Source organism: Hyperolius riggenbachi, chromosome 8 (genome assembly GCF_040937935.1).
Source record: "Hyperolius riggenbachi isolate aHypRig1 chromosome 8, aHypRig1.pri, whole genome shotgun sequence".
Lineage (NCBI taxonomy): Eukaryota > Metazoa > Chordata > Amphibia > Anura > Hyperoliidae > Hyperolius > Hyperolius riggenbachi.
In genome coordinates, this window is record NC_090653.1 from 281656903 (window position 1) to 281675882 (window position 18980).

General features: G+C 45.5%; 1 protein-coding gene across 15 annotated transcripts in view; it reads right to left on the reverse strand.

The window, feature by feature from the left end:
- Window positions 1-18980, reverse strand: part of DAB2IP (DAB2 interacting protein) — a 974997-nt gene that overhangs the window by 42551 nt on the left and 913466 nt on the right. For 14 of the 15 annotated variants that reach the window (XM_068249028.1, XM_068249025.1, XM_068249024.1 and 11 more), the window contains one exon: window positions 9056-9205. The exons of the other annotated variant lie outside the window; for it this stretch is intronic. In XM_068249028.1, the coding sequence (XP_068105129.1) occupies window positions 9056-9205 (150 nt within the window). The remainder of the gene's footprint in view (window positions 1-9055; window positions 9206-18980) is intronic. 15 annotated transcript variants of the gene reach the window in all.

Sequence of the window (18980 nt, forward strand, 5' to 3'; positions counted from 1 at the left end):
ACACACTGCACTCTATGAATATGAGGCGTTCGTAAACTCCACACATCACATACACACACAGCAGTACATGTAACGCAGAAACCCCTCCTATATCCTTCCACCTCATCCCTCTGTTTTCTCACCTAAACCCCGCCCCTCACCTAACCTTCTACCCCAATAAGTCAATATACAGTACTGTATTTTTCGGACTATAAGGCGCACCTATGTTTAGAGGACAAAAACCAGGGGAATATATATAATACTACACCTGGTGCATCCATGGTGAAGGGGCATCTTGTGGATTGTGCCCTTTTGTACCTCAGGGCCCCTTGTGTCTCCCTGTGTCCACCATGTGTCTGCTTCTATCCTCCTCTATGCCCCTTAGTGTCCCCATGTCCTCAGTTTGTCCCCCTGTGTCCACCTCTACATTGCCACAGTACAGGGAGTCCCCGACATTACGGTGGGTTGGAGTTTCTTATTGGCAGATGATTGCAAGTCAGGAACTCCCTGCATTTGGACTATAAGATGCAGTGACTTCCACTTTTGGGGGAGAAAAAAGAGAGCCTTCTAGTCCAAAAAATACAGTAGTTACCGCCCCATCCCATGTCTCTCACTGACCCCCCACTCCTCCTACCCTAATAAGTCAGCATAGCTACCTCCCCATCAATCGTCTCCCCTCTCCATCATCTCCTCTGGAAAGGGGAGGAAGAGCAGCATGTTCTGCGCTATACAGAAGAGAACAGGCTGCCCATCCTCTCCTCTCTAAAGAGTAAAATGAAGGGGGAAAAGGGGTAGGGGAATTGGGGGGGGGGGGGGGGGGGGGGCGCAGCATGATCTGAACTATAAAGAGGGGAGGGTTAGCAGAACCCAGCCAGATGTATTGCCGACTTTGGGGAACTCCTGTATCTGCATTAGGCTGTCACCCATATTGATCACAAATGACTGTTTCGGATGCAGGAGATCTATAAGGTGCGCTTAGTTGTAGCATCTGCCCACATGGCCTCAATTCACTAAGCTTTATCAAACACTTTACCGAACATTTGATCATTTACCTCATGGGTAAAATCTAATTTTGAATTCAATAAGGTGTTATAGATTTATCTAATGTTTTATCGATAAAACATTAGATAAATCTATAACACCTTAGTGAATTCAAAATTAGATTTTATCCATGAGGTAAATGATCAAACGTTCGGTAAAGTGTTTGATAAAGCTTAGTGAATTGAGGCCCATGGTGCCGCCATCTGTCACCTAATGCATGACAACCTGTGATAGCGCCCCCAGATGTGATGGGCGACGCCTCTCACAGGTGTGACCCCCGTCCTCTCTGGCTGCAGGTGAGGACATGTGATGAGAGAATTAGAGCAATGCTTGCTGCCAGGAATCCTCCCTCCCGATATACATCCCCACGTCCTCTGACCCTCCCATGGGAAAGCCCGAGCTTCCGATCTGCATACTTGTTCCAGGTGACTGAGGATATCAGAGGGCCAGACTACAGAAGACATAACACAGCAGCCTCCATACACTGGAGTGACGGCTGGTCGGAACCACTTCCTTTCCAGTGTATGGACAGGAGGGATGGGCAGTGAGAGGCTAATTATTCTGAATTTACATAAACTGGTAAATGGACCAATCGAATCCAGCAGCAGTTACATTACATTGGGCCACAGCCAAGCTGCAGAAACTTTCATCAGCTTAGAAACAGTGATCTGCAAACTTGGCTCTCCAGCTGTCAAGGAACTACAAGTCCCACAATGCATTGCAGGAGGCTGACAGCCACAGTCTTGATTCATAAAGGCAAATGCATCGTAGGACTTGTAGTTCCTTAACAGCTGGAGAGCCAAGTTTGCAGATCTCTGGCTTAGAATAACAGCAAAGTCCCCGTTATCCAGGACTCGAGCAACCAGAAGTCTCGACTGACCGACATGCCTGTGGGGATCCAGGGTATGTGCTTTGGGTTTTATGTGGGGATAGCAGGGCATAAAATACTCACCAAGCCTCCAGCGCTGTCGTCTAACCTTCCTATAGCTCCTAGTGGCTTTACAGCGTCCATGCACGGCTCCTGGAGGGTCATGTGACTCGACACGAGTCAGGTGACACGCCGGACAGCCGCTAGGAGCTACAGGAAAGTTCGCAGACAGCGCTGGAGGCTCAGTGAGTATTTTATGCTCCAGAGGTTTGTGCTTTTTTGTCCGGTTGCTCAAGCAGCCAGCAAGCACATGTATCACACCAGGCGATCCCCTCCGGTGCCAGATACCAGGGACTCTGCTGCACTAGCATCTCACGGACCAGCCCTAGTGAGGACGCTTTAAGCCCCTTCCACAGCTGCATGCTGCGTCGCATTGTGATACTCTTTCCTGCCGCAAGGGCCAAGCATGTCTATGGAGACTTGCCCACGTCACACAATGCGGCATGCCGGAAGTATCCAAATCGCCACAATGCCGACACAAATGCTGCAGCATGTTACACCATGATCCGTGCCTACCACAAGGATTATGCTGTAATGCTAGTCAGGCAGTGTGCATGACGGGAGCGTGTTGTGCATGCGCGGATTGACTGGAATCCCAGTGATATACTTCTTGGCTAGCAGGGAGTACGTCACAGAGCGGGGGACGGTGCTATGCCTATAAATTAAACGTAAGTACAGTACACTAGTGGCTAGCTGCAGTCATTGCTTCAAATCTACTTTCAATATTTGTAGATTAGAATTAGCACATCATTTACATCGGTTTTGCATTCAAGGCATGTATTTAGCCCCAGAGGGGCTCTGCATTGCCTCTGTTGGTTTACATTTGAGGTGCAGCCTTGAGCGCTGTCATTTGTCTGTCTGGGTGCTATGCATATGACCCTGTCGCTGGGTCATAGAAGGTCTAATCTCTGCTATGCAATGCGTGAAATATTAAGTATGAAACTGCCCTTAAAGGGAACCTGAACTGTCAGGAGTATTGAGGCTGCCATTATCATTCCCTGAGCGGAGCTTTTGGCTTTAGTTGTGTTTGAGTCAAATCTGCAACAAGCATGCGGCCAGCGGAGTCACCGCATCTGATCCACATGCTCATTCTGGGCCAGTGACTTATAGTATTAGAGGCGGAGCATCAGCACAGAAGCCAGGCAACCGGCATTGTTTATTGGAGAATGAAGATGGTCATCTCCATATTCCTCTCACTTCAAGTCCCCTTTAAAGGTTTAAAATACACGTAAACACATACAAATAAGAATTATGTTTCTTCCAGAGTAAAATGAGCCATACATTACTTTTCTCCTGTTGCTGTCACTTACAGTAAGTAGTAGAAATCTGACATTACCGACAGGTTTTAGACTAGCCCATCTCTTAATGGGGGATTCTCAGCATTTCATTTATTCTTTACAAAAGCACTCCCTGGAAAGGATCTATACAAAGATGCAGGCCACCCTTCCAACCTGTTTGCACACTATTCTGGCAGTTGGACTGAGCAACTGCCATTCACTAATGCTTTTGAAAGTAAAGAAAGCATTGAGAATCCCCCATGACGAGATGGGCTAGTCCAAAACCTGTCGCTTCTGTCAGATTTCTACTACCTACTGTAAGTGACAGCAACATAGGAGAAAAGTAATTTATAGCACATTTTACTCTGGGAAAAATATATTTTTTATTTGTGTTTTTTATGTTACAATTTTTTTTGTGATAATGGTCCTTTAAAGGGAACCAGAGAGGAACGAGGGGTGAAAAAAGGCAAGGATTTTATACATACCTGGGGCTTCTTCCAGCCCCATAAGCCTGCATTGCTCCAACGCCGCCGTCCTCAGCTTCCTGGATCAGCCGGTACCGGGCCCGTCACTTCCGGCGGACGCGGCCAATTGTCCGCATCACAGGGGCTCCCTCCATACATGTACGCATGCGGCTGCGCAGTAAGCAGCCACATGCGTATCTGTATGGGGAGAGCACCCTGTGATGCGGAGAATTGGCCGCGTCCGCCGGCCGACTTGCGGCAATGACGGGACCCGGTGGCGGCGGATCCAGGCAGCGGAGGACGGCGGCGTGGGAGCGATCCGTGCGTATGGGGCTGGAGGAAGCCCCAGGTATGTATAGTTCATCCTCTCTAGTTCCCTTTAAGTCTCTCCTGTTCTACACTTCCCATCGTTCAGACATGCTTCGCCAGCAGCTCTCCTGCGTACACTTCCCATCGTTCAGACATGCTTCACCAGCAGCTCTCCTGCGTACACTTCCCATCGTTCATACATGCTTCACCAGCAGCTCTCCTGCGTACACTTCCCATCGTTCAGACATGCTTCACCAGCAGCTCTCCTGCGTACACTTCCCATCGTTCAGACATGCTTCACCAGCAGCTCTCCTGCGTACACTTCCCATCGTTCAGACATGCTTCACCAGCAGCTCTCCTGCGTACACTTCCCATCGTTCAGACATGCTTCACCAGCAGCTCTGCTGTTCTACACTTCCCATCATTCAGACATGCTTCACCAGCAGCTCTCCTGCGTACACTTCCCATCGTTCAGACATGCTTCACCAGCAGCTCTCCTGCGTACACTTCCCATCGTTCAGACATGCTTCACCAGCAGCTCTCCTGCGTACACTTCCCATCGTTCAGACATGCTTCACCAGCAGCTCTCCTGCGTACACTTCCCATCGTTCAGACATGCTTCACCAGCAGCTCTCCTGCGTACACTTCCCATCGTTCAGACATGCTTCACCAGCAGCTCTCCTGCGTACACTTCCCATCGTTCAGACATGCTTCACCAGCAGCTCTCCTGCGTACACTTCCCATCGTTCAGACATGCTTCACCAGCAGCTCTCCTGTTCTACACTTCCCATCGTTCAGACATGCTTCACCAGCAGCTCTCCTGCGTACACTTCCCATCGTTCAGACATGCTTCACCAGCAGCTCTCCTGCGTACACTTCCCATCGTTCAGACATGCTTCACCATCAGCTCTCCTGCGTACACTTCCCATCGTTCAGACATGCTTCACCATCAGCTCTCCTGCGTACACTTCCCATCGTTCAGACATGCTTCACCAGCAGCTCTCCTGCGTACACTTCCCATCGTTCAGACATGCTTCACCAGCAGCTCTCCTGCGTACACTTCCCATCGTTCAGACATGCTTCACCAGCAGCTCTCCTGTTCTACACTTCCCATCGTTCAGACATGCTTCACCAGCAGCTCTCCTGCGTTGGAGGCAGGGCTGTGGAGTCGGAGTCGTGGAGTCGGAGTCGTGGAGTCGGGAAATTTTGGGTGCCTGGAGTCGGAGTCGGGAAAAAATGCACCGACTCCGACTCCTAATGAATTTGTAACTGTAATTAAAATAGAAAATATGATAAAATGTTCTATTTCTCAGATAATAGTCATGAAAAATAATGTATATATACAGTAATAGCTGTGCTTAGTCCACAAAAATGAAATAAACCAATCAAAATTAGTTACTTGTGCTGCTTCAATAAAGCAGTCCCAGTATTTTTAAGGTCAGATATACATATCTGATTGTGACTGTTTATATGATGTGTACACAGGAATCTCTTATATATACTAAATAACATCTATGCTGTAAGAATAAAGCCTGATGTGTAGCTGTGTCACTAATAAAGATGGTCAACAAGATGGAAATAATTCTGCATTGATGCTGATTTATGCAAATGTATGCACTCCCTTTGCTGATGAAATCAAATAATTTGATATGTTGTTAAAATTTGGTTTGGTGACTACAAATTAAAGGGTAACTGAGACGGATGAAAAGTAAAGTTTTATACATACCTGGGGCTTCCTCCAGCCCCCTTCAGGCTAATCAGTCCCTCGCTGTCCTCCACCACCCGGATCTTCTGCTATGAGTCCTGGTAATTCAGCCAGTCAGCGCTGTCCGGCCGCATGCCGCTCCCACAGCCAGGAACATTCTGCACCTGCGCAATAGTGCTGCACAGGTGTAGTATGCTCCTGGCGGCGGAGTGTGTGCATGCGCACTACGCCTGACTGGCTAGAGTACCTGGACTCAAAGCAGAGGATCCAGGTGGCGGATGAGGACAACGAGGGACTGATTATCCTGAAGGCGGCTGGAGGAAGCCCCAGGTATGTATAAAACTTTAATTTCATCTGTCTCAGGTTTACTTTGTTACACAGTAGTACTATACTCTACATATGCACTCCCCACAGAGCTGCAGGGAATCCACTGAGAATGCTGTGCACATTGAACACAGAGGTGTTGTCTGTTTACAATCTCCTCATTCCCCTGCAGAGTACCTGCACATCATTCTTACATGTACCCACACTTACATTGCCTAGGGCCTGATAGATGTTCTTTGTTCCGGTTTGTACCTTTTACAAGTACTCTTACCAAGGACTAGTTTTAGTCTAAAGGGAATAAATATAGTAGTCTACATATCCTTCTCACTTCAGTTGTCTTGTAAAATTCCTAATCGTTGGCAGTTAAGAGACGAATTTCATGTTACATACTTTTAATCAACAAAATTGTAATATGCAAATTAGAGGAGTCGGAGTCGTGGAGTCGGAGTCGGAGTCGGTGGAATCCTAAACTGAGGAGTCGGAGTCGGAGTCGGTGGATTTTTGGACCGACTCCACAGCCCTGGTTGGAGGCCCACCAGCCTTCTCTCTATGTGGCCGATTTAGGTCGGTAATGCTGCACAGTAATTTTGCCAATACTTCCACCAGTAATGTAGCATGCATGGCACAAATAGCTCAACCTGTGTTACCCGGTAATGCCTGCAAGGCTACAGTAACCGGTGTTCTACCAATGGTGCAACATGCAATACTCTACTGGAATAAGAACTGGTGAAATTGTTGTGTCGCCGACTTTTAGTAAATCAAACCCTTTATCTTCTGGTCAGAGTATAAACTGTCTGGGTATCAGGTTGATCCTCTGGCTTTAGTAGTGATGGTCATAGCTCTTTTCTCCATGAAGCCAGAAACCCTGATCAGCATACTGGTTCACAGTCTCTCCAATTAGCACTCCACTCATATAAGTTGCTCCTCATTAAGTATTAGTGTTTGGATTCGGGAGACTGGATTTGGAGACCCGAATTCTCCTGCACACCGCCCAAAGAAGTGGACAGGGTCACAGGGAGTTCATTTGCTTACGACCACCACACCTGCACCATACATGGACCACTCACGCAACACCACCATATCTACATGTGCCGTACACTAGATCCCACTGCTACCATAGCTATGCAATCCATACACCACCCGACCTACCACCACCCCATCCGTACACCACCGGACCCACCACCACCCCATCCGTACACCACCTGACCCACCACCACCCCATCCGTACACCACCGGACTCACCACCACCCCATCCGTACACCACCGGACCCACCACCACCCCATCCGTACACCACCGGACCCACCCACCCCCCATCCGTACACCACCTGACCCACCACCACCCCATCCGTACACCACCTGACCCACCACCACCCTATCCATATCCATGCTGGCCATAAAATACTCACCAAACCTCCAGCAACATCCTGTCACTCCTAGCAGCTTTCCGGCATCCATGCATGACTCCTGGTGTGTCACGTGACCCAATGCAGGTCAGATGACACGCTGGGAGCTGTACTCTGAGGACGCCAGAAAGCCGCTAGGAGCTACAGGACGTCGCTGGTGGTTTGTGCTTTTTAGTCTGGTTGCTCAAGCAACTGGCAGGCACATGTTTCCGCCATCAGGCGATTCCCACTGGTGCCAGATACTCTGCTGGAACTAGCGTTTTGAGATCCACAAGTGATTGGAATTGGATAGTAATTCACTGATCGTGGAAAAAGGTCCTAATAATATAGTCCACACACCAGCACAACCATGGCCCTGTAACCCGTTCACCACCACGACCGCTTTATAGCATGCACACAGCATACCCAACTTCACCATCATCGTATCCACAAACCACCACAATTTCCATTAAGCTGTTAGCCCAGCCATAGCTTTATTTCTCACATACACCAAACTCAAAGCTCTACCACCATATACATATATGCAATCCAAACATTACCACCACTCACCTCCTCAACCCAGAAGGCATCCTGTAAACCACCCCATTGTGGTCACGCCTCTCCACTTTCCTTCTGCTAAAGGAAGCCATGGACAATGGGGCCATCTAGTGGCAGTGTGTGGCACTTGGGATGATGTGTGAAGCAGACAAAGCAACATGCTAAAGGAAAGCTGATTGGCAATATGGAAAATTTTAGGGAGTTTTACCTGCTAAAGCCAAACGTGGCATCCATCATGAAATGCCTATGCTGAGGTTACCCGGGTATCTAACCTGACTCTGTCCACCATGGACTCAAGCCTCTGTGGACTGTCTATGCCAAGAGGTTTATCCTCTAACTTCGGGGCTTCAATCTCAAATATAAAGTGGGCTGAAATTAAACACTGGGACCAAGTTGCAGGCCAATCTCAATGTCTAGTGGCCCCTCCTTCCCTTATAAAGTTCCCTAGTATCTCCCCTATACAGTTCCAGGCTTGTAGTGCACCCCTTCATACGGATCCCTGGTGTCAAGTGGGTCTCCTCCCACTCCAATACAGTTTCCTGGTGTCTAATGCCTCCTCCCCTACACAGTTTCCTGGTGTCTAGTGGTCTTCCCTCCCTTCCCGATACAATTTGCTGTTGTCTAGTGCCCGCCCCCTCCACATTTCCATGGTGTAATGGAAAGTGGGAAAACCCTTTGTGGTCCAAATTAGAAGTCTCCGGGGGCCAGAGTTTGACATGTATGCTGCAACTAGAATTCACAAAAAAATGTACACAAAGCAGGAAGAAATAGGACAGAACTGGCACACATCGTGGTTGAGACCAGGGATGGTCAATGACATACAAATTATTCCAGCATTAATACAAGCCAATCAAAATGCATTTGATTGGCCCATTCCCAGGCCACATACACGTTGCATGGAAGCCAGAATTGTTTCCATCTCATTGACCATCTCAAGGTGAGACCTCCTCCTAAACATCAATCTGTGCCCCTAAACTGTGTTTCCAAATACTTGCTCCTCTACCCTTTCTACATGTAGGGTGGTGGGGGAGGGATAGACAGAAGGGGGGTCCCCTTGCTTCTCTTACTCCCCCCAGGTTGAGGTTACCTTTTCTATTTGGGCCATCTCCTCCTTATTCCTCATATTATCCCTGTGCTTGAACTCTGACTCAGCGCTCTCATCTTCTAACATCATATTCATATTCAAGAGCCAAGCCGCCGTGCGGTCCAGAGCATTGGGGTTCACGGGTGAAAGGGCCTACAACGAAACATACAACCAGAACAAAAAGAAAGCAATGAAAAAACAAAAACTATGAGCAGCAAAAGAAAAATGAAAATGAAGTCATGTCAGAGGCATGGCTGCACACAACGATACAGCGAGATTCGGGCTCGGCGCTCCTCAGCGGTTGTGGAACTCAGAGGCATGCTGAGAACTGTAGTTCAACAACAGCTGAACAGACACCATCTACAGACATCTCTCATGCAAATAAGAGTGAAAACACTAGCTGAATTCGGCTCGAGTAACAGCCTGGACTGGACACCCCAAAACTCTCTAAGCTGAATGAGATGCTCTGCATGTCCACTCTGAGGATTGTGGTTCAGTCAGGCTTCATCCACAGCAACGTGGACCAAATATTAGCACCAGGTTTCATGTTGTCACATGACTCTACTCAGGGCTTCCCAACCCTGAGTGTCACCTGATAATACTTGGTCATCTTCCTCTTCATCGGGGCTTCCCAACCCTGTCCTCAAGTACCACCAACTTGTACATGTTTTGCCGGAAACTGCAGACATTCACAGGTGGGCTAATTGGTGCCTCAGCAGAGCTGATTGCATGTTTTGTGGAAATCCACAGAGGTCGGTACTGTTGGTGGAACTTGAGGACAGGGTTGGGAAGCTCTGCTCTATATTACCTCCTCTCTAGTCGCCAATCTGTATATTGTCATTAGGTCCTACACAGCTACCTTTTCCTATATGATCAACACGGCCAACATCGTCATTGGTATCTATAGAGTCACTGAGCCTTGCATCCTCACCAATCCCTACATCATCATCGTTGTCTATGCAGTCATCAAACCCTACAGCATAACTTCTGTCTAGTCACCAAACTAACCCTGTTTTTTAACCAAACTACACACAGTCACGCCGTACATCATCATCGGTCTCTATATATTTACTGAACCTTGCATAATCGTCAAGCCCTACATCATCAATTCTGTCTATTCAGTCATCTATGTCTATACCACCCACCACAACATTGACATCTGGGTCTAATATGTCACCAAACCCTACATTGTCATCTGTGTTTATACCATCACCAAACCTACACCATCACCACTACATCGTCCTCAGTGTCTATATAGTCTCCATGCCTTCTAACTTTATCTATGTTTATACCGGCACTAAACCCTGCTTTGTTTTTGGTATCTATACCATCACCAAATCCTACATCATCACCATCTGTACCTATAACATCACCAAATCCTACATCATCACCATCTGTACCTATAACATCACCAAACCCTACATCGTTATCGGTGTCTATACCATCACCAAACCCTACATCATCATCTGTGTATATACCATCACCAAACCCTACATAGTTATCGGTGTCTATACCATCACCAAACCATCAAACTCTACAGCATCACCTGTGTCTACATGGTCATCAAGCCCTACGTTATCACCTGTGTCTCTTTACCAAACCCCACATCATCATCTGTGTCTATACCATCAACAAACTGTGGCCCATATGCAATTCACTTTTTCACCTGAGTTTTCTCCTAGGTGATAATTTTAAACGTGTCAATAAAATGCATTTTAAGCCACCAGAAAGAAAATACTCTAAATAATTTAGATAGTACTTTATAATTAACTTTTTGGTACTTTTTTAGTTGAAAAGTACTGAAAAGTTATTTTAAATCGAAGATGAAAAATTATCTCCTAGGAGAAAACTCAGGTGAAAAAGTGAATTGCATATGGCCCAGTGTGTCTATACAGTCACCAAACCCTACATCCTCTCCAATGTCTATACCATCACTAATACTTACATCATCACCTGTATGTATATGGTCAACAAGCCTAACACTTTTAGTCCTCAGTACTTTCCTAGTGGTTTGGGGTCACTCTGAGCTGCTTGGGTACTCTCAAGTCCTACATGAGTTCCTGTGTCTATACTATCAACAAACCCTAAGTCACCCCCTGTGTCTATACAGACAATAAACTCTATAAATACACCAGAATCTACATCAGCCTTAGCTCTGTATTAAATGTGACTTGACTTTTCATTGTCCCCTGCACATCATGACCTCTACCGAGGCACCAAGCCCTACATCTTCAGAACGCTCTACATTGTGTGTCTATATGGTTACCAGACTCTACATAAGCCCTAGGTCCATGATGTGGTTCTATGTCTCATCTCTACATCATCTCTTTATTGCAGAATCATCCAGTTAAAATTTACATCTGATGGTCACTCGGCCGACAGTAGAAGAGCTGTTGTAGAAGTGAGAGGCAGATATATGATGTGGCATTTTATGGGCTCTGGCAAAACACACTGGAATAAATGGCAGCACATGATGGGTAGCTAAAACAATGACAAAATTGCAGTACGCCATCAGCAGGGCACCTCATCACAAACCACGACTTCACCATCCACGTTAACACTGTGAACAGGAAATAGAAGTTCTTCAGAGCACTGAAGCTGATATAAAAATATACACTGAGCTAGAGGAGGCATCACTGCATGGGCGTGGGCCTCTGGTCAGCAGACAATCGAATGCATTGTTTGTTCTGTGACCCCCAGGCTATAATTCATGGACGTCCAACTCCAGTCCTCAGGGGCCGAGGTTCTCAGACATTTTTGGCACAGCTCAAATGAATTGATGGGTCTCATCAGGAAAGGTGTGGCTCATTGAGTAGAGCTCACTTCTCCATTTCTCTGTCCATCCTAAACACTGGCGTGGATATGGCCCTTGAGAACTGGAGGTGGACATCCCTGCTATAAATGGTCCATTGATGTTCAATCAATGGCCAGAAATTGTGGCACTGATAACTGGATGGTGTGTTGGATGCAAATGGTGTGAACCAGTAAGCCTTGAGACACCAAAGCTGAAAGCACGGATTGGTCACATTAGAAACTGCTGGCCTTCTTGTGACTTGTGGATATCTTTGAGATGGCTGAAATTACTTTCCAGTGAATTACCCAAATAATATCCATCAATACACCGTACCAATACCAAACCCTCATCCTGCCTGCAGAGCTGGGGGAGGGGGCATAATAGTGTATGAACATGTAATTGACCCGTATGATGCACACGGCAGTTCCAGCAGTTAAGATCTAGAAATTCATATGGTTTTCTGTGTTTTTTTTAATATCAGCCAACAAAGCCCAGAAGCTGTTTTTTATTTCCATTTTATTTTTTAACCGTGTAAATGGGGTAAGAAATGTTTTGCGGTATTACTGCTGTCACCATTCTCCCCTCCCTTCCGCTCTCTGAGACCTCAGTGGAGATTTGTAGCTATAAATGTACCCAAGGCAACAATAATAGGAAAAAAATACTGACCTAAGAGGGAAGCCCTCTGGATCCTGCAGAAGCTCACCAGGTCCTCCTGGCCCCTACCATTTCCATGTATGGAACATGTTAGATTTGTGATGGGGACCAGGCTCCTTTTCACGTATCAGCGTGGCCTGGTGCTACTGCTACGTAGGCACCATACAACCAGGCCTGGGCATGAAAAGCAGTGTGTCTATAAACTTCAAGAGGGTCTCAGGCATTGGCGGTAGGAGCAAGGAGCACATGGGAATCCTCTGAAGGCTCTGGAGGCATCCCGATACCCTCTATGGGGTAAATATCTGGGGGGTTTTTTGGCCGAGGTATGCCCTGGGTTTACTTTCATATGAAGGCTGGAAGTCGCTTGGGGGGGATGTAAGGAAAAGAGACAGCAATAAAACCTTTTTGGGCGTTATTCTTAACTCTTGAATTTCTTGCAGTCTCTGGGGTCAATTCCGCTCTGCTCTGAATCTGTCTATTAGTCTTTCTTATGGTGGCCATACATGGTACAATTTTTCAATTAGATAATTTAGTTCGATTATTCCATTAGATCGAATATAAAGATTTTTCCAGCATGTCCGATCATTTTTCCCGAAAAAACGGGATAATCGTTCGAATTTCTTGATCGAAAAAAAAAAATATTTTCAACTTTTATTCAATTCGATCATTTAGATCGAATAAACGGGAAAATCGAAAGTTTTTATTGTACCGTGTATGGCCACCATTAACATTCTATTTAATTGCCACATCTTAGGGTGGCCATACATGGTACAATTTTTCATTTTTTTTCGATTAGATAATTTTGTTCGATTATTCCGTTAGATCGAATATAAAGATTTTTCCAGCATGTTTGATCAGATGTTTCTCGAAAAAACGGGATAATCGTTCGAATTTCTTGATCGAAAAAAAAAATATTTTCAACTTTCATTCGATTCGATCATTTAGATCGAATAAACGGGATAATCGAATGTTTTAATTGTACCATGTATGGCCACCATTAGATTAACTTCCAAGAAACTTTACAGATACCCTGCTTGGGTGATTTTCCCCTCTAGCTTCTAACAGGAACTCAAGAGGTTAAACCAGACACAGTCTACAGGTGGCCATACATGGTACAATTTATCCTTTTTTTTTTCGATTCGAGAATTTAGTTTGATTATTCCGTTAGATCGAATATGCAGATTTTTCCATCATGTCCGATCAGATTTTTTTAAAAAAAAAAACGGGATAATTGTTTGAATTTCTTGATCGAAAAAAAAAATATTTTCTACTTTCATTCGATTCGATCATTTACATCGAAAAAATGGGAAAATCGAACGTTTTTGTTGACTCATGTATGGGCACCATAAGGTATTCAGGCGATGCCTTGCTTGTTCCGATCTCGCTCTGCTGCTGTCTAAAAGATTGTCCCAAAGGCTGTGGGTCCTATCAGATTCCATCATTCAAACTTGCAGGAAAACAGGGGCTGTTTCTATTGGCTCTCTGCTCCTGTCAGTCACAGCTGCCTCTGCTTCTGCTTGTGAGTCACGCTCCCACAGTCTACTCTCCGCATTCTTTTTGCCACTTCAAAGCAGACAGTAATGCTTTGTGCCTTTACCGCTTGTTGTCTGCTTTATGAAATTACATATACTGACAAGTGTTGAGGTAATTACCGCACAAGTCGGTAATTTACCACACTGCTCGGTAATTGTAGCTTTTCATGCGGTAACAGGGTTTATGAATTGACATTTTGCTAAGTTCTCAGTAAAGTCAGCTGTTGTCTGCATTACTGAATGCGGTAATGCTTTATGAATTGACCCCTTTGTCACTGTTGGAGACAGATCTCCACTTCCTGTCTACATAGGAAGTGATGAAAATTCTCATGGTTGGGAACACAGGAGAGCAATAAAAACTCAAGAGTTCATGCCTTCCTACTAGACTATACAAAACTACTAACTAAAAATATTTTTCTTTTCCAAAAATGAACTTTAATTTATCAGCTGGTGGCTAATTGATCAGCAGTCACTGGGCGTTGACTGGCTCAGTTTTAAAGCCATTGTTACCTGTCCTAAAAAAACAAAAGTCAGATACTCACCTCAGGAGAGGGAAGGCTCTAAGTCCTAATGAGCCTTTCCTCTCCTCTCCCGGTGCCCTCCGTGCACCTCAGGATCCTCTGTTCAAATCCCCCGGTCGAATGCTGCTATGGGGGATCGTGAGCGGGACCGGGCACCCGGGAGAGGGAAGTCTCATTAGGACTCAGAGCCTTCCCTCAGCCTTTCCTCTCCTTAACCTCCTTGTATGTATGGACGAGGCATGATCGCCGGAGGGAGCCGCTCAGGCCCCGCTGGGCCGATTTTCATATTTTTTTAAAAAAATCAAGTGCTTGCTGCATGTTGGGGTCGATTGCCACCGCTTACCGCTGATGCGCCGCTACCTGCCGCGTAACACGCCCCCCCCCCCCCCCCCCCCCGAGAACCCTGCGCAGCCTGGCCAATCAGTGCCAAGCAGCGCTGAGGGGTGGATCAGAACTCCGTCTGACGTCACGACAACGATGACGTCATCGCGATCGTCGTCATGGCGACAGGGGAAGCCCTAAAGGAAATCCCGTTCAGAACGAGATTTCCTTATGGGTAATAGCGCCGGCGGCGATCGGAGGGGTGGGAGCTAGGCTAGCTACATGATTTAAAAAAAAAATATTCAAAAAATAATGCTGCGTATCCACCCTGGCGCAAACAATAGAACGCCAGGGTGGTTAAGTGAGTATCTGACTTGTTTTTTTAGGACGGGTAACATTGACTTTAAGTGAGTATTACTTTGCATATATTGGGGTGTGTGTACAAGATCAGAAATGGTGATATCGCTATCATGATAGGCTGGTCTGTAATCGCTGTCGGCCTTCCACTAGACATGAACTTCAAACTCCTCTCTCCGTGGATGGTAAACAAACCCAGTAGTTGCTACATACATTTTTAAGCAAAGTTAATTTTAAAGTGAACCTCGGGTCAAAAATCAGATACTTACCTAATAAGAAGGAAGCCCCTCCTCCAGAAGCTTCCTGTGTCGTCCTCGCCCCTACCACCGCTCCCTGGGAAGATCAAGACTGTGCTCCCCTTCATGCACAAGCGGCTCTGTAGTATGGTGCGTGGGCGTGGCCAGACTCGTGCATGAAGAGGAGGATCTGAAATTAAGCAAGCTCTAGCTGGATTTCTTCCGAGGCTCTGCAAGCAGCACTGGTGGCGTGGGAAGCCTCTACAGGATCCAGAGGCGTCCTCCTTTTAGGTAAGTATCCATTTTTTAGGCCTGGAATCCACTAGAGCACTTTTTAGAGCGTTTAGGGAGCGTTTTAAATCGCTATCGCTTTTCCTAAACACTCTGCCAATGTAAATAAATGTAAGGGCCGGTGTACACCAAAAAGCTCTAGCGTAAAAGCAAACGCTCAGCGCTTTTTGAAGTGATTTTTCTAGGCGATTCTAGGCATGTGTTCCATGCCGATTTTCTAAGTATGCCTAACGATTTTTGGTGTAGCGTTTTTTATCTTTTGTTACAGTAGAGCTGTAGCTGAACAGCTTCAGTAACAAAAAAGCTTGAAAAATCGCTGTGATCTAGCGCTTTTCAGAGCGATTTTCCACTTTTCTATACTTAACATTGAGGCTGAATCGCCTTCAGAAAAGCGTAGAAATGCTGCACAACCCGCGTTTGCGTTTGGGAAAAAAATCACATCACTCTAGTGTGATCCATCCCATTCAAATACATCAGCCAAGCGCTTTTTGAAGCGCAAGCCTTTTAAAAAGCGTTTAGAAGCGCTCTTGGTGTGCACCAGCCCTAACAAATTCCACAGTAGCGATTGCGACTAGCAAAATCGCAATCGCAGGACATGCATCATTTTGGGAGTGTTTGCTAATGGAAAAGGGCCCTTACATAGGAGCGCAATCACTAATCACAAACACTCGCGATATTTCATTAATTTTGTTATGCTATTGCGATTTTTTTAATTGCATTGCATCATTCCTCTTAAAATCGCTCCAGAAAGTAATTGCAATTTGCAAATCGAATCACTATAGTGGAAAATACTTTGCATGACGTCTATGATAAAGTAACGACCCTAGCGATTTAGCTGTGTAGTGGATAAAGGCCCTAAAGTATTGAAGCGCTGGCAAATCGCTCATGAATCGCTACACATAGCAATTTGTGTGCAATTTTAAATGACTGCAAACTGTATAAAAATATATATTCTAATAATTTGAAAGAACCACTCAGAATTAAAATCGCTATCACAATCGCTGCCAAAAAGTTTACACTTTTTAAAACCGCTCCCAAAATCGCCAGAAAACGTGAAATCTCTTACAAAACGCTAATTAAAAACGCTAGCGATTTGTAGTGGGTTCCAGGCCTCAACCAGAGGTTCTTTTCTAGGATACTTTAATGTCCCCCTACTTTCCACCCTGAAGACTGAACTCATGCAGCCCAGTAGTGAATCCCCTAGAGGGCGCTAAACTCATGGTACACCCTTCACGGCTAACCATATACTGAAGACACTGTCCCTCCCCCACCCGGAACGGTGAGCTCACCACCAATATTGGTGGCCTTGCAGCACTGGAGTCACAGGTTCCAGGCTTGACCTAAACCATATGTGTCAAACTCCGGCCCGTGGGCCAAATCTGGCCCTCTGAGCCATTCGATTGGCCCTCAGGTGGTTTCCCCACTTTGTGTTATGTTTGGCCCACTTTAAACCACCACAGAAACTATATTGGCGGGTAATCCTTAGATCATCATATCATATGGGGAGAGGGAAAGCAGGGAATTGTATAGGGGAAGAAGGGGGGCCAATAGACACCAGGGATCTGTATAGGGGAAGGAGGGGGGCCACTAGACACCAGGCAACTGTATAGGGGAGGGAGGGGTACCAGACATTGAGATTGGCCCCTGGTTTGGTCCCAGAGTTCAATTTCGGCCCACTTTGTATTTGAGTTTGACACTCCTGACCTAAACACTATCTGCATGGAGTTTGTATATTCTCCCTGGGTTTCCTCCAGACACCCCGGTTTCCTCCCACATCCCAAAAAACATACGGATAGCTTCCGGTTAGGAAATTGTGTCCAGACTGTGGTGGGAACATTCTATTGTCACCCACTGATAGGCAGATAGGCAGAGATGGATTAAGATGTAATGGAGCTCTAGGAAAGGTAGTTAATTTGATGCCCCCTTGTGGTAATCTGAAATAAAGGGAGCTCAGAGAAAGTGGCTGGTGGGCCCCTCAACCCCCACTAGGCCCCAGGCACCTGCCTACATTGCCTAGTGGATGATCCTGCTCTATAGATAGTGATAGGAAAGCACTATTGGTATATGCAGTAAATGTGTATTGAAATAATAATAAATCTGCTGTATGTAAATATATGATGATTACTTTTCAGTGTTATTAATAACAACAATAATAATAATAATTATTATTATTATAAAAATGTGTCAGAACTATACAAATTTGGAATAATGACAACGATGCGCCAGCTCTATATAAATACATAATAATTCTAATAACCATAATTAGAATAATGATGTGTCGTGCTCTACAGATTTATAATAATGAGCCAATGCTACATAAATGTAAAAATAATAATAATAACCGGTGATAACGTGGCTATAACACTATAATTAAGTGGAAGCGATAAAAGTAACATGTCAGCGCTGTGTGACTCTGTAATACTATTAATGTGTCAGTGCCGCATCAATCAATTAATAATAATAGTAATGGTAATAATGTGTCAGTGCAGCATCAATCAATTAATAATAATAGCAATAGTAATAATGTGGCAGCACTATATACATGTGTAATAATAATAATACAGGTGAGTAACGTCATTGCCGTATACATGTGTAGCGATAACAATAATGTTAGTGTTCTATAAAAAACATGATAAAAAAACTAGATAAAGAGCTGTAAGTACTGGGCCCACTAGTAATAGCAATTGCTAAGTGCTTTTTGCAGCGATTTTAGCAGCGTTTTTTTAGAGCGATTTCTGGTGAATTTGGGCCCATTCACCCCGGGGCGATTTGCAGGCATTTTCCGCAGATTTCGGAATCACCAGCGATTGCTAGCGCTTTGAAAAGCGATAGGATAAGTATATGGTAGTGATCTCACTGCCGCGATCGCCGACGACTGGAGGAAACCGAAAATGTGGTGCATGCGGCCTGTTTTTTGTGATTTTACAGCGATCACAATAAAAAAGTGACCCACAGTCAGTCAAAAAAAAAAATAAAAAATCACAAAACTGTCCTGTAAGGACTATGCAAAAAAAGAAAAAAGTCTCCATCGCAAAGCGCTAGCGATTAAGCCAGCGCTTTTCGATCCCCACTGTGAACGAGGCCTCAAAGTGCTTTTCAGTCTAATGATAGCGATTTGTACAGCGATTGCAATTTCCATTGTTTTTATACTGTTCTGAATAGTAAAATCACTACAAAATCGCTTTTGTACAGGGAGTCAGAAGAGAGTTGTGATCACTGGCG